Here is a 14,639-nt window from a genome sequence, read left to right on the forward strand (position 1 = left end):
TGGGGTGGGGGCTTAGTTTTCAGGTGATGGATGCATATGGGATCAATGGATTTCCCTGTTAACCCGAGAATCCCACAGCCGTTCCAACTTAGGAGCCTCCCTGTGGGTCACTCCAGGAGCCTTCGGGGAGCAGGGGAGCAGGCATGGGCTGGGAGCCCAGACTGCGTGCCTCAGAAAGCCAGGTGGGCTCCAGACGGCTGCCCAGGCCCCCAGGCTGCAGAGCTGGGCCCCGGCTGTGTCTCCCCGGCTGGCCCCTCGCAGTTGGGGGGTGGCTGCTCCGGATTCCGCCTCTCTCATGGATGGCGGCCTCCCTCCCGTAGCGGGACTCTGAGCTTGCCAGCCCTGCAGCCACGGGCCCGGGGTCCCACAGGAGAGATCCATCTTCTGTAGGCAGCCGGGTCAGCCAAGGCGGCAACATACCGAGGCCAGCGGTCCCCCAGGCCCTCTGCTCTGTGTCTGCGCCCCAGTCCTGGCAGACGGAGCTCTGCAGCTCTGGCCCTCACTTCTCCTGTCGCCGGGAACTTCCCTCCCTGGCCCCTCCGATGCTCAGGGAGGCTGGGACAGTCCAGGCCTCTGGCGCGTCTGCGTCTGGCGAGTGCCTCTCGGAACTTCTCGCTTTGGGAGTTGTTTATTTTATTTTTTTCGGTTTTTGTTCATCCTTTTTTTAAAAAATTAAATGTATTGGTGTGACAGTGGTTAATACGATCATATAGGTTTCAGGAGTGGGTTTCTATGTGACAAGGTGTGTATATTGCACCGTGTGCTCACCACCCAACGTCAGATCTTCTCCAGTCACCACGTATTAGGACCCCCCACCCTGGGCGTTGTTTAAATGAGAGGTTGTCTGAACATAGTTGAAGCTCATTGACTTGGCTGCAAGCTCCTGCATGACTTGGCCCCTGTGCACAACACCTTCAGTTAGTCAACACGTATTTATTGAGCACCTACTGTATGCCAGGCCCTTGGGATGCGGCCGGGAACACAGGCCTGCTCGCTCACCCTCTCTCTGCCAGCCGCCCCAAGCTTCATCCCACTGCTAGACCTTTCTCGTTGTTTCCTCTGCCTGTCAGCTCTCCCCGCACCCGCAGGTCCCCTCCCCCCTCCTCATGCACACACACAGCTCACACCCTTTGCCTGAACGTGCGGAGATTATTTGGGTTGCCAGAAGCAGATCCTGGCTAACTTCAGGAATGAAAACGGGAGGGGGTGTGTTGGAAGGTCATGGAGCACCCGCAGAGTCAGGCGAGACCCAGGAGCCTTAGAAAGAACTGGCATCGGGAAACTCCCGTCTTCTCAGGCGCGGAGCTGAGGGGCACCATCTGCAGGACACTGCTCTCCGGGAGAATCAGCCCCACTTGTTCCTGATCCTGGGGTTCCTCCGCTCAGTCATGTTCCTGGGGCACGGAGCATCGCACGGCCTTCCATGGATCATGTGCCTCAACCTGGCCTGGGGGGTGGTGGCAACCCTTGAGGGACTGTCCCACCGAGATGACATTCTACATGGGAGAGTTGGCCCCCAAAGGTGAGCCCAGCACACTGGCCACACCTGGTCGTTCTTCAGTGTTGGGTTGAAAGTCACTTTCTCGGAGAAGCCCTGAGATGAGCCAGGTCCCCCTGTTAAACTGTACCAGGGACAGAAAACCCAGTTACGCAGCGGCCTGAGCAGAAACTCATGCCACCGAATAGTCAGGCCACAGATCAAGAGCCTTCCATCTTCCACGTCATCATCCTCAGCAGGTCTGCACCTTGGTCATGAGATCGCCCCACAACCCCTTGCGTCACTTCCTCGTGTGACTGTACCCCAGGCAGGGAGGGGCGGGCTGCTTTTCCCTTTTATCAGGGAGGAGGGGGTTATCCAGAATCGCCTGCAGGTTTCCCCAGATGTCTCATTGGCTAGAGCTAGGTCAGTTAGGAATTGAACAGAGATCCAGCTACAGAGTCTGAAAGAAATTAGGGGTTTATTTTTCTGTATTATGAGAGAAGACCGGAGGTTGGTAGTTCAGAGCTGCTAGGGTAGCCTCATGATATCTTTGAAGACCACATTCCTACTGTGTTGTCCTTAGTGTGTTTCTGTCCTCAAGGTGTAGGATGACTGCAGAAGCTCCAGCCATCACATCTTTGTTCCAGGCAGAAGAAGAGAAAGGAGGGGCCAGGGACAAGGGGGTTTTGCCAGAGTTCCCTACCACCGATTTCTGTTTGTGTCTCACTGACACCTTTAACTGCAGGGGAGGCTGGCGTTGCGTTTGTCTGGATCGATTCGTTGCCATCCACAACAGTGAGGGTCTCAGTCCTGCAGGCTTTGGAAAGGGGTGTTTCTAGGCAGCCAACAGTGTCTGCTACTTAAAACCTCCATTTCTCTTCTGTGGTGTTTATCACACACTACTCGCTGTGTTTATTGCAAATACAATAAAATAAGACTCCTGTTTGGGGTTTATTAATAACAGTCACACACATGTTTTGGGGGGTACCTCAGTCAATAAAACAGACACAATTCCCTGTCCAAGCTAGGGTGGGGGGGCTTTTCTCCAGCCTCACACAGCCCCTCTGGTGCCAGTCCACCTAACCCCCCTTCCCCCCTTGTTCTATTCCAGGGCGATTGCCAGACGCGGGAGGAAGCAGTGGCGCTTGGCGTGGGCCTGTGTAACAACGGCTTCATGCACCACGGTAATCACCCCTTCCCCTCCGCCCAGCCTCCGTCTGTCCTGCTGCATTTCACAGGGAGGGGAAACTGAGGCCGGAGAGAGCATGGCTGGGACCCAGGCGGTGGCGCGGAGGGATGGGACGCTGGAAGGCCTTCTGGCCGTTCCTCCTCCTGGCTTCCGCTTTGTGCTGTTACTCAGAGGTCAGCAAACTCTATGCAAAGGGCCAGACAGTAAATGGTCCAGGCGTTCCAGGCCACACGGCCTCTGTCACAGCTCAGCTCGGCCATTGCAGCTGAAAGAAGCTACAGGCGACGTGTAAACCAATGGGCGCAGCTGGCTGCCAGGGAACCTTCGCTGTGGCCACAGTTTTCTTGGTCATGAGATGCATATCCTTTGCCTCTTCATCTGTGAGTTTCCCAGCTTTCTCTGGTTGATTTGTTGGAGTTTTTTTTACATAGCCTAGATCAGCGGTTCTCAACCTGTGGGTTGCGACCCCTTTGGCGGTCGAACGACCCTTTCACAGGGGCCGCCTAAGACCATCCTGCATATCAGATATTTACATGATGATTCATAACAGTAGCAACATTACAGTTATGAAGTAGCAACGAAAATAATTTTATGGTTGGGTCACCACATGAGGAACTGTATTTAAAGGTCCAGAAGGTTGAGAACCACTGGTCTGGATAGTTATTCCTCGTTGGCTTTTAGACAGGGCAGTGCTTTTTGGAGTACAGTGCACCCGAACCCCTTTCCACCCTAGGACAGATATTCTCCTGAATTTCCTGTCCCTTCTGCAGGTGAGAGGTATGCCACTCACAGGAGAGGTCCCCTGGTCCCTCGCCTGCCTTGTAGCCTGTAGCCCTGCTTTTAGGCCTGACTCAGCTGACTCCCAATAAGCCCATGTCCCTCTCTGGGCCTCAGTTTCCCCATCTTTCTGCTGGAGGCCTTGCTGTCCCCTCCCCTCTGAGCTCAGCAGGCCCATGGCTCTGGGGTTGGCACTCACTCCCCAGTTGCCTGTTTCCCCAGCTGCGAGGGCAGGTTGGGCCCAGTCCGGGCAGCCTCAGCCATTCCCGTTCATTGGCCCCAACTCACCAAAGTCCCTCATTCCCAGAAGCCGCTCTGTTCCCCGTGGGGCCCTCTGACAGCTCCGTCCCTCCTGCCAATCAGCTGGGCTGAACCTCTCATTTGTGGGTGAGAGTAATTAGGGGTCCACCCCAGCTGCTATTCTGGGAAGGCTGCTGGCTGAGGACATTCGTGTGTGTGTGTGTGTGTGTGGGGGGGGGGAGGGGGGGAGTGACAACACTCTCAAGGCCCTCAGGGAGAGAAATTGCAGGGTGCGGCCCCTGCTCCCCTGTCCCCTGCCACGAACTCAAAAACAGGCTAAAATAGGAAAGGGCCGAATCCTAGGTTTGTGGCTGCTGCAAAGTGCAGGTTGGGGTGCAGAGCGGAGGGTGAGGTGGGGCCTGCGTGGCGCCTTGAGGCCTCTGACCTGAGCTCATGGACCCTGAGATGTCCTCAGGGAGGGACCCGAGAGTCCGGCGGTCCAGCTCTCTCACTTCAGGCATGTCCGGGGAAACGGAGGCTCACACTGAGTCCTCACAGCCACCTCGGGAAGGCGGTGCTGTTACTACTCCCATAGAAGAGCAACCGAGGCTCAGAGAGGCTAAAGGGACATGAAGTTGGGAAGGGGTGGAGCAGGGATTTGAACCTGGATCTGGGCCCATCTCAAAGGTAGGCCAGCCGCCTCAGCTGAAAGAAGGCAGTGGTGATACCTCACCTTCCTGAGCTCCTGGACTCGGAGTCTAGCTGTGTCCCAAACATTTCAGCAGAGACACAACGTCATGCCGCTTCTTCCCACATGTTTACTGTTGGGGGGAAGCCAGCCAGCCCCCTGGGGCCTGGCTCCCGAGCTCTGGGGAGAGCAGTAATTTGTGTGTCTGCTCTCTCAAGAGGTAAGAGGGGTGGCCTGAGAAAGAAGCTCACAGCTAGACGTCCCGGAGAGGGAGGAGGAAGAAGGACAGGCCGCCTGCTGCGTCTCTTTCGTTACCACCCCGGCAGGCAGCCTCTGTCTTCGGGGATGGCGGGGACTTGGCGAGGCGAAGGCAGTGAGGTTTCCTTCTCTCGGCCCCTGACGTCCTGCAGCAGCCTTTACCACCCTGAGCTCTGATGTGCCTCCTTCCTGTAATTTGTCCCTGCCTCCCTCTAGCAGGCCAGGCTGGGCAGCATGGTGAAAGGAGGAGCTCTGGGACCTCGGTCAGTTTATTTAGCTTCTCCGGCCTCAGTGTCCCCATCTGTCGAAGGGGTGCAGCAAACCCTTCCTTGCCCGAGGAGTAAGTGAATCTGAGCCGCCATCCATGGTGAGCCTACAACTGGTAGGTGCTTCGTTAAGTTGTAATTCACAGGGACCAGGTCACCTACTGGTGGTTACTGGTTATTTCTATTCATTTTCCTGGCTTGTCTTAGAACAGAGGTCAGAAGCTTTTTCCTGCAAAGGCCCAGCTAGTAAAAGCGTTAGGCTTTGTGGGCCATGCAGACTCCTGCAATGATTCACCTCGGTCCCTGTGGCACAAAAGCAGCCCCAGACAATACGTGGATAAAGGGCTGTGGCTGGGTTCCAAGAAAACTTCATCTGCGGAAGGAGGCAGTGGGCTGGATCTGGCCCGCAGGGCCTGAGGTGGGCAGCCCCGGTCTGAAGAGTCCCCCTGTGGCCTCTTTCTGGCCATTATTGAAGTGGAGCTCCTGTTCACATGTGTGATGCCCATTCGGGTTTACCCCTCTGTTAGTCGCCCACTCATATCCTCTGCCCTTTACCTATGAGGTTCCCAGCCTTCTCCGGTTGATTTGTTGGAGCTTCTTGTATATTCTAGATAGTTATCCCTTGTTGGTTTTAGACATGATGGTGCTTTTTGTATCTGCTGTCTGCCTGTGGCCTTCTTGTTGAAAGGAAGTTATAGTGCTTTCTGGAGGGTTTGAACCTGAACCCCCTTTCCAGCCTAGGACAAAGATATCCCCCTGCATTTTGTGTGGTGAGTTTTAGTTTTCCTGTTCATATTTAGGTCTTTAATCCATCAGGAGTTTATTGTGGTCTAAGTGTGAGTAGGGATCCAATTTTATTTCCATCCCCCGCAAAATGGGTTCCCTGCACCATCTGGAATTCTCCACGTGGTCATTCATCATCCGTCACATACTTAGTTCCCGTAAACACACGGTCCTCTTATGTGATTTCTGTTCTCTTCCATGGTTCTTCATCTGTGTCTGCGGTAGTTCCACGCTGTCTTGGTTACTCTGGCTTTGCAGTATGTCTCTATAGCAGGCGGGGCAAGTTCAGATTTTTCAAGAGACAACAGAAAGCCAGACTTTTATGTGAAAGATCCTAATATGTTAGTGTTGGCACATGTTTCCATTGAATAAAACACGGTGCCGGCCAAACCAAATTTGTCCAGAGGCTGGTTCCGGCCCGTGGCTGCCAGTTGGCACGCGGCCGAAACCTTCCCACGTGAGCCTGACCCCGTGTGTGTGTGTCTGTGGGTTTGCAGTGCTGGAGAAGAGCGAGTTCAAGGATGAGTCGCAGTACTTCCGCTTCCACGCAGACGAGGAGATGGAGGGGACCAGCAGCAAGAACAAACAGCTTCGCAACGACTTCAAGCTGGTGGAGAACATTCTGGCCAAGCGCCTGCTGGTAGGAGCGGAGCTGAGCTGCCGCGTCTTCCTTCCCAGACCCACCTTCCGATACGGCTTCAGATGTGGGCTCAGCCTGGAGCACCCAAGAGTATGGGTGATTCTAGGTGGCGGCTGGCAACGCTGCCGAGAGGCCAGGTCACTTCACTGGCCAAGACTGCCTTCCTCACAAAAGAGATCGGGCCGTCTAGCTTTTCCTTTCCATCTCCCCTTGTCCACCCTCCATCCCAGCCTCGCATTTGCAGAGAGAATGGCCTCCTGAGATGACTCACCCTGCAGACCAAAGCCTTCGTTTTCCGGGCTGGCACCCTGTCCATCCCGTTGCTGTCAATGTCCTTGCAGTTGAGGTAGAACATTTATGTGCAAACCCTAAGATGTTAGTGTTGGCAGCCTGTTCAGATAGTTTGCCTGCCAAGCCCACCAGGTCCTGTTCCTCTGCTTACTGTGAGCAGCAGCCTTCATCTCAATGCCTGGCCCCGCTTGTCTCTTGAGCAATCAAGAGACAGCTCAGAGAGGTTAGGTCTCTTGCCGCAGCCAGAGTTGGGGCCAAATTCTGAAGAATATGAAGACAGCTCCATTGACTTCTCTCCTGCAGTACTTCTCGGGTTGCTTTTCCTTGAACTTTCTGTTTCTCCTACTATAAAGCCCTCCCATGCTCCCCATCACACATAGATAGAACCCAGTCTCTTAGGGCCTACAAGACTCTTCCTGCCTCTCCAGCTTCCTCTCCTGCTCCCTCTCTTTCCTCACTCCACCCCAGCCACTCTCATCTGTTTTTTATCCTCCAGTACCTTGGACCTGACTCAGGGCCTTTGCACATGCTGTGCCCTCTTCCTGGATCACTGTCTTCGTTCTTTATATAAAAGTTCTGTTCCTCACTTCATTCAGCCTTGGCTCACATATCGCCTCTTCTGCCCATGTCACACCATGTTCTGTCCTTTTAAGTGCTTTATTTTAATTCAAACTTCATACACTTCCTTTGTCACATTCTATATCTGTTTCTCCTCCCCCACTAGCTAGCTGCACGAGGGTAAGAACTGTCTGTCTTGTTCAATACCGTTTCCAGTGCCCAGTGAAGTACCTGACCCATATAATAGGCAGCAGCTCAGCAGATAATGGTTGAACGTATAAATGCGTTTCCCTGTGGCTCCCCATCCCGAACCCCAAAGCCTCCCAAGCTGTCTGCCAAGTTCTTGGTGGCTGGACACCTTTAGATCTAGTTTGTTCATTAGGCCAGTACATTTTAAAAAAATACGTTTTTATTGATTTCAGAGAGAGGAAGGGAGAGGGAGAGAGAGAGAGAAACATCATTGATGAGAGAGAATTATTGATCGGCTGCCTCCTACACTCCCCTCACTGGGGATCAAGCCTGCAACCCGGACATGTGCTCTGATTATGAATTGAACCATGACCTCCTGGTCCATAGGTCGATGCTCAATCTCTGAGCCACACCGGCCGGGCTAGACCAGTGCATTTTTATTGAGCACCTACAGCATGCCAGCAGATGGGAGACAGTGGCGCATGACTGAGAGACTGTCCTTAGGTTGGGAGGAGAAAGAGGAGACAGGTGATGAAAAGTAAACACGAAATCAGCACCAGATTGAGGTACGAGCTAGGTGGTGTGTCTTCACAGATAGGTATAGAGCACCTACTGTGTGTCCTGGGTGCTGTTTATACTGTTCCGTTATACTCCTCACCCCATACCCCTCCCTGATGTAGATCTGGGGCCTGAGGAGCCAGTAGGGTCACAGTCGTTTGGGGCCAAGGCAGGACTGGCTCCAGGCCTCCCTCCCGACTCCACTGCCTCACCGGGTCTCTCCTACTTCGGGCCCACAGATCCTGCCCCAGGAGGAAGACTATGGCTTCGACATCGAGGAGAAGAACAAGGCCGTGGTGGTGAAGTCGGTCCAGAGGGGCTCTCTGGCCGAGGTGAGGCCCCTCGGAGGGGCTGTGAGGGTCGGAGAGTGAGGCGTCTCTCTACACATTCCTTGAGGCAGGCAGCAAATCCTGGAATGTCCCCCCTCACTCGCTCATTGTCCATGTGGGGAAACTGAGTTCAGGGCCATCTTGTCGACCTCCTCCTGGAGCCGGGACAGAGCCCCTCTGCTCAGGGCTGTCCTCTCAGTGTGTGTGCGACTGGCTCCCTCTGCTGGCCTGATGGGGAGGTGCAAGGAAGAGGTTCTGAATCAGCTTTGATAAGGGAAAAACTAACCCTCCGTGGCCTGAATAAGACAAGTTTCTTGCTGTCATGGACACAAGGTCTGCAGGAGGAAGGAGAGCGAGTCTGTGGCAGGCCAAGGCTGCAGCCCCAGGTCCTCTCAGCTGCCCCCTGGGGTGTGCGGCTGGGTAAGGAGAGGCACCTGTCATGTCCAGGCGCCTGCTTGGTCCGTGTAGTGATTAGGAATCACTGTGTAGCCACCTGCTCGCCCCACAGTGGCTGGAGCCATAGGACTTTGCTTTTCTAATGATCTAAGCGGTTAGAAGGAGGTGGTTGTGAGTCTTGGTTCAGGGTCAACCTCTCTTTGACTTGGCTGGCCAAGCCCTCCTGGTCACAAGGGGGCTGCCCCAGTTCGATGCCTCCTGTCCTCACACGGCAGGGTGGGAAGCAGGGGCAGGCCACAGCAGTTTCTCCTTGAGGGAAAATGTCTTTTCTGTTAGTGCCTCCAGCCGGCTTCCCTTCAGAGCTCCGTGGCCAGAACCAGTCTCACCAGCCTGCAGAGGGGAGGGACGGCTTACCACACAGGGGGGCTGGTTGCCCTGGGGGTCACTCTGGTCATGCTTAGTCCCTGGGGCTGGGGCTGTGAGGAGGACAGGAGACTAGCAACCTGGTGTGCATGTCTCCCCGCCAAGATGGCTGGCCTGCAGGTGGGGAGGAAGATCTATTCCATCAACGAGGACCTGGTGTTCCTACGGCCCTTCTCAGAGGTGGAGTCCATCCTCAACCAGTCTTTCTGCTCCCGCCGCCCCGTGCGCCTCCTGGTGGCCACCAAGGCCAAAGAGTGAGTGTCCCCAGGGGCCAGGTGTCCACCGACCTTCCTCTCAGGTCGAGGAGTTGCCTGAGTGCTGGGGGTGGTGGGGGCCGAGCCTTCCTGGATCCCCGTGGGTGGGGCTCATTCTGCAGGTACATGACACGAGGCTGCTGCCTTCGGTCGTTCAGCAGGTGTTGATCGTGCGCCCGCTGTGTCTAGTGGTGCTGCAGGCTCTGGGGATCCAGCCACGTCTGGATGGGTACATTTCTCTGCCTCATAGATCTCAGTCTGGTTGGAGGGTAGAGCAGGAGACAGACGGACACAAACAGTGGAGAAGTAAGAGGCACACGGGACCAGCTGGTAGCAAGTGTGGGCTGATACATAATGCTGGGAAAGGAGATGGGCAGTGTGGAGGGATGGTGGTCGGGGTGCCACTGAGCACTGAGGTGCAGGCCTGAAGGAGGTGAGGAGGGAGTCAGGGGACTTGCGGGGGAAGAGGGCTCCAGGCAGAGAAAACAGCCCATGCAAAGGCCCGGGGAGGAATCTGGCTGGTGTGTTTGAGGAATAGCGAGGAAGCTGATGTGCTGGAGCAGAGCGAGTGAGAGGGAGGGGTGGGTGATGAGGTCGGCCAGACAATGGGGCCAGGCCCTGTAGGACCTTGTGTCCACAGTAATGACCGTGGAGCCACTGGTGAGGCACGATCTGATGTAGGTTCTGCCAGAGTCCCTCTGGCTGCAGGTGCAGACCAGATGTGGGGAGGCAGAGGTGGAAGCAGGGGAGCAGCGAGGAGGCTGCTGGACCAGCCTGCATGGCAGCAGGGCTGTGGTGAGAAGTGGTTGGATACCAGATATAGGTGCAGGGAGAAGCGTTTTCTATTTTAAAAATTGTGCATTTGGTTTCCACTTCTCCCTTCTATTTAAGGCAAATGCTTCCCAGTTTTCTGTTGACGGGCGGGATGGAAAGTTTTAATATGATTATTTCAGTAGAAAGGCAAGTCAATTTAGGGAAGAATGATTGATTGGTTGGCTGGAATGTGGAAGTGGCAGAAATCACCCAAGTGGAATGAGCCTGTCTTAAGTCTGACAACATCTGGGATTTGAAAACAGGCTCCCAAGAGCCTGGCTTTCTCTGGCTGGTGGGGACGGGAGAGACGATCCTGAAGGCCATGGTGGGGGACCTGCCCTTGGGGAAGCAGGCAGCTGCATTGAGGCCCCTGGGTTAATGATGCCCACTGCACAGTCATGAGCAGGGGCCACCTGCTCGGCTCTGGTGTCCCCCCTGCAGAATGGCCAAGACCGGGGCTTTCAAACCGTGTTCTCTGGAGGACACGTGTGGGCTTTTTTCTAGAGTCAGCACCAAGATGTGGGGATCACCTCTCACTCTTCCATCTGTGGTTGTTGAATAAAACTTCACCGGCAGAGGTGTTGTTCTGGCCACCAAGAGGCCTTCTCCCACGAGGAGGGGTGGAAAAGGGAGAGGGGGATCCGGGATTTCTGGGTGTGGACTGCAGCTCCAAGGGCAGGCCGTGCTTCAGATGAACTGGAGACCCTGGTGGTGGGGGCGTTGGTTAGGCTAAGCGAGGTTTCTCTGTATATCTGGGAGCTGGAAAGCCTGGCACTGCTATGATTTTGGGCTGGATTTCCCAAAAGTCCTGGAGGCAGGGGCTCCTCAGGGTGGCCCGCTGGGCTGTTGGGAGTGATGCTGCTTTTCCTTATGGCTGCTTCTCCTGCTGCAGGATCGTCAAAGTCCCTGACCATCCGGAGGCTTTGTGCTTCCAGATCCGTGGAGCTGCCCCGCCCTATGTCTATGCTGTCGGGAGAGGTGAGTGGGAGCCTAACGGACAGAGGGGAGTTTTGGGAGACCCATCTGTGTGTGTGATAGGAGTTCAGAGCCGCCCAGACTGTTACCACCAGGCCTGTGCTCATAGTGCACCATTAGCACTTACTTTCTTTGCTTGAGGCCAAGGCTTGCAAATGCAAACACCTATGGGGGTCAGGCAGTTACAAATGAATAACTGAGAGGAAGACAATAGGGAGTGGTGAGGACTGTGGCGAGGTGAGAAATACCCATTTACTCAACAAGAGACCTATTCCTCAGCTCAAGCTCATGGCCAGGCAGGAACTTACCAAAAGTCACACGGTTGGTTAGTCGCAGAGCCAGGGTTTGAACCCAGGCCCCTGGAGTCCACACCTGTGCTCATCAACCATCACACCGTATGGGCCTGATATTATTTCATGTACAGACAAAGCTTGGCATTTCATTTGCATTTACAGACCCTTCATATTAACCACACAGAACCCTGGGGTCCACAGCCTACAGTTTGGGAATTGTGGTACAGCTGAGAAAACATGCATTTGGAGTCCTATAGACCTGGGTTTGACCCTTGCTTCTCCTAGCAAAGTGACTTTGAGAGAATTACTTTGCCTCTCTGAGCCTCTGTATTCCTGTCTACAAAATGGGCTGATCCTGGTCCCAGTATCACAGGTTGTTGCAGGATTTTAAAGAAGATGAAGTTTTAGAGTGAGACTAGTTGCTGTTCCTCTGAGCCTCAACTTCTACTTCTGCAAAATGGGGATGCTGGTCCCTGCCCTGCCTACTGGAGTGGGTCAGAGAGTGGCTCCTGGGTGGGAGGGATGGAGGTGGAGTGTTTGGGGGGGCGTGGAGGACAGTGTTCATCTGGATTCTTGCCCTTGCCTGCACTGCTCAGCCCTCCACCTGGCATTCAGCCTCAAGCATTCCCGTCTCCCTTAGGGTCAGAGGCCGCGGCCGCAGGGCTCTGTGCTGGCCAGTGTATCTTGAAGGTCAATGGCAACAACGTGATGAACGACGGTGCCCCAGAAGTCCTGGAGCACTTCCAGGCATTCCGAAACCGCCGAGAAGAGGCCCTGGTAAGCCACCCAGCAGCCAAGGGGATCAGGGGAGCCCTGCTCAGTGAGGGGGTGGGGCTGAGGGCCACCTTTCTCTGGAAAAAAGTCTGGAGGCATCATGGTGTTTGGGTCTGGGAGGGCTGGTGGGACCGAGCTGGGCTTCGGTCCTCTGCCCCCTCTGCCTCCCTGGATTGGAGGAGCTGGGCTGTAATACCTCATGGCCTCGGTTTTCACAGCTGTGAATGGGTGTGATAAGACCCTCGTTTCTTACTGCACAGGCACCATTTGTTGGGCAAATGGTTATGTGGATGGTGAATATTGATGTTGTGCTTGGGTCAGGGGCTGGGGTTCTGCGGAAGGTGGTATTATTGATTGGATTATCTAGTAAGTGTTTATTGAGCACCTGCTGTGTGCCTGACACTTTCCTAGGCCCTGGGGCCGCAGGAGAGACACGTTTTCTGCACCCACGGATCCGACTTCCATTTTCAAAGGCTCCCCCCTGCCCTGGCACCTGTGTGGCATATAGACCATAGAGGGTGAGGGCTGAGGGTGACTGGAGGTCCAGGGAGGTTCCAGAGTGAAGCCTTGGGGGCCTCTCCAAAGGAGGTGTCACCGCAGGCTAAACGCCTGAGCTCTGGAGTTGGGGAACCGTTTGCACCTTTGCCGTCCCTTCCTCCCTGGGCTCCCAGCACCATGGCTGCCCCTCTTGCTCTGCTCCCCTCACAGGGTCTGTACCAGTGGATCTACCACACTCACGAGGATGCTCAGGAGGCCCGAGCCAGCCAGGAGACCCCTGGCGAGGACCCAGGTGGTGAGGGGGCCCGGGAGGAAGACCAGCCCGACTCAGGTAACAGGGCAGGTGGGCAGTGAGCTAGAGACTCCAGCGGGGAGCTGGGTCCTCTTCTGTGTCTACGCTCCCTTGTGATCCCATCTTGACGTCATCAGTTCTGTGTTAGTTTCTGATTGCTGCTCTGACAAAGCACTGCAGACCTGGTGGCTTAGAACAGCACACATTTACTCTCCTACAGTCTTGGAGGTCGGGGTCTGAGATGAGGCTCACGGGGCTAGAACCGAGGTGTCAGCTGGGTTGCATTCTCTTTGCAGCTCTAGGGGAGAACTAATTTACTTGCCTGTTTTAGCTTCTAGAAGCTGTGTTCCTTGGGTCACGGCCTGTGTTCCTTTGGGTCACGGCCCCCTTCTTTCATATGCGGAGCCAGCAGTGTTGGCCTGAGTCCTTCTCTCCTTGCCACCTCTCTAACTCTGCCTCTTCTGCTTCCATCTTCCCCATTTAAGAGCCTTGTGATTACACTGGGTCTACCTGACTCATCCAGGATCATCTCATTGTAAAGCCATCTGCTTAGAGCAGTGGTTCTCAACCTGTGGGTCACGACCCTTTTGGCGGTCGAACGACCCTTTCACAGGGGTCGCCTGAGACCATCCTGCATATCAGATGTTTACATGACGATTCATAACAGTAGCAACATTACAGTTATGAAGTAGCAACAAAAATAATTTTATGGTTGGGTCACAACATGAGGAACTGTACTTAAAGGGCCAAAAGGTTGAGAACCACTGATTTAATCCCTTCTCTCCCAATAGCGGGATTATGAAAGGCTGAAGAACTTAAATGCACAAATGTCAGTGAAGTGGAGTGGAAATCTCCCGAGTGTACAGTTTGCCCATTCGCTGTCGTTCCTTGTGGAAATGAAACAGCTCCCTGCACCCATTCCCTCTCCCTCTCTGAAATCAATAATTCATTCATTCATTCATTCATTCATTCATTCATTCATTCATGTTTTAAAGCTCACTTCCACCAGGCCAGCATGGCTCAGGGGTTGAGCGTCAACCTATGAACCAGGAGGTCACAGTTTGATTCCTGGTCAGGGCACATGCCCAGGTTGTGAGCTCGATGCCCAGTGGGGGGAGTGCAGGAGGCAGCCGATCAGTGATTCTCTCTTATCATTGGTGTTTCTCTCTCTCTCTCCCTTCCTCTCTGAGATCAATAAGAAATATATAAATAAGTAGAAATTTTAAAAGCTCGCTTCCTCATTCCCGATGCATTTCCCCGTTGGCCCTTCACTGGTTGAGTCCGTGCCTCCTCAGTTCAGATCGCGCTGATTGTCGTGTGTTGTTAGTTCTTCCTTCGTCGGGGCCGTGGCACCAGGGACAGGCGTGGGCTTGGTGGGGAGAGGAGACCAGCCCCGGGAGGACACGTGGTGTCCGGGAAGGAGCATCCTCGTGGGAGGCGGGGTCCCGGCCCCGACAGGCCCTGCGCCTCGAGCAGACCACCCGTGTCATCGTGCAGTGAGCTGGTGGGGGTTCCCAGCAGCCGGTGGAGGCAGCCCCCCGCCCTCCTGGTTGACCTGTGAACTCAGGTCCACGTTTCGCTCCCCCTTTGCCCTCACCCCTGCCAGAAGCTCGGCCCCCGCCCCACAGCCCTCCCGCCCCCGCGCCCGGGCTCTGCCTGGTCTGCTGGGCACAGT

At 54.9% G+C, this 14,639-nt stretch overlaps 1 protein-coding gene across 1 annotated transcript in view; it reads left to right on the top strand.

The window, feature by feature from the left end:
- PREX1 (phosphatidylinositol-3,4,5-trisphosphate dependent Rac exchange factor 1) overlaps positions 1-14,639 on the top strand; it is a 104,266-nt gene that overhangs the window by 64,431 nt on the left and 25,196 nt on the right. The window contains 7 exon segments of the mRNA XM_023756259.1: positions 2,592-2,664; positions 6,179-6,321; positions 8,157-8,249; positions 9,171-9,319; positions 11,025-11,110; positions 12,041-12,177; positions 12,883-13,003. Of these exon segments, the coding sequence (XP_023612027.1) occupies positions 2,592-2,664; positions 6,179-6,321; positions 8,157-8,249; positions 9,171-9,319; positions 11,025-11,110; positions 12,041-12,177; positions 12,883-13,003 (802 nt within the window).

The sequence above is a fragment of the Myotis lucifugus genome, unplaced genomic scaffold, assembly GCF_000147115.1.
Source record: "Myotis lucifugus unplaced genomic scaffold, Myoluc2.0 scaffold_90, whole genome shotgun sequence".
NCBI lineage: Eukaryota > Metazoa > Chordata > Mammalia > Chiroptera > Vespertilionidae > Myotis > Myotis lucifugus.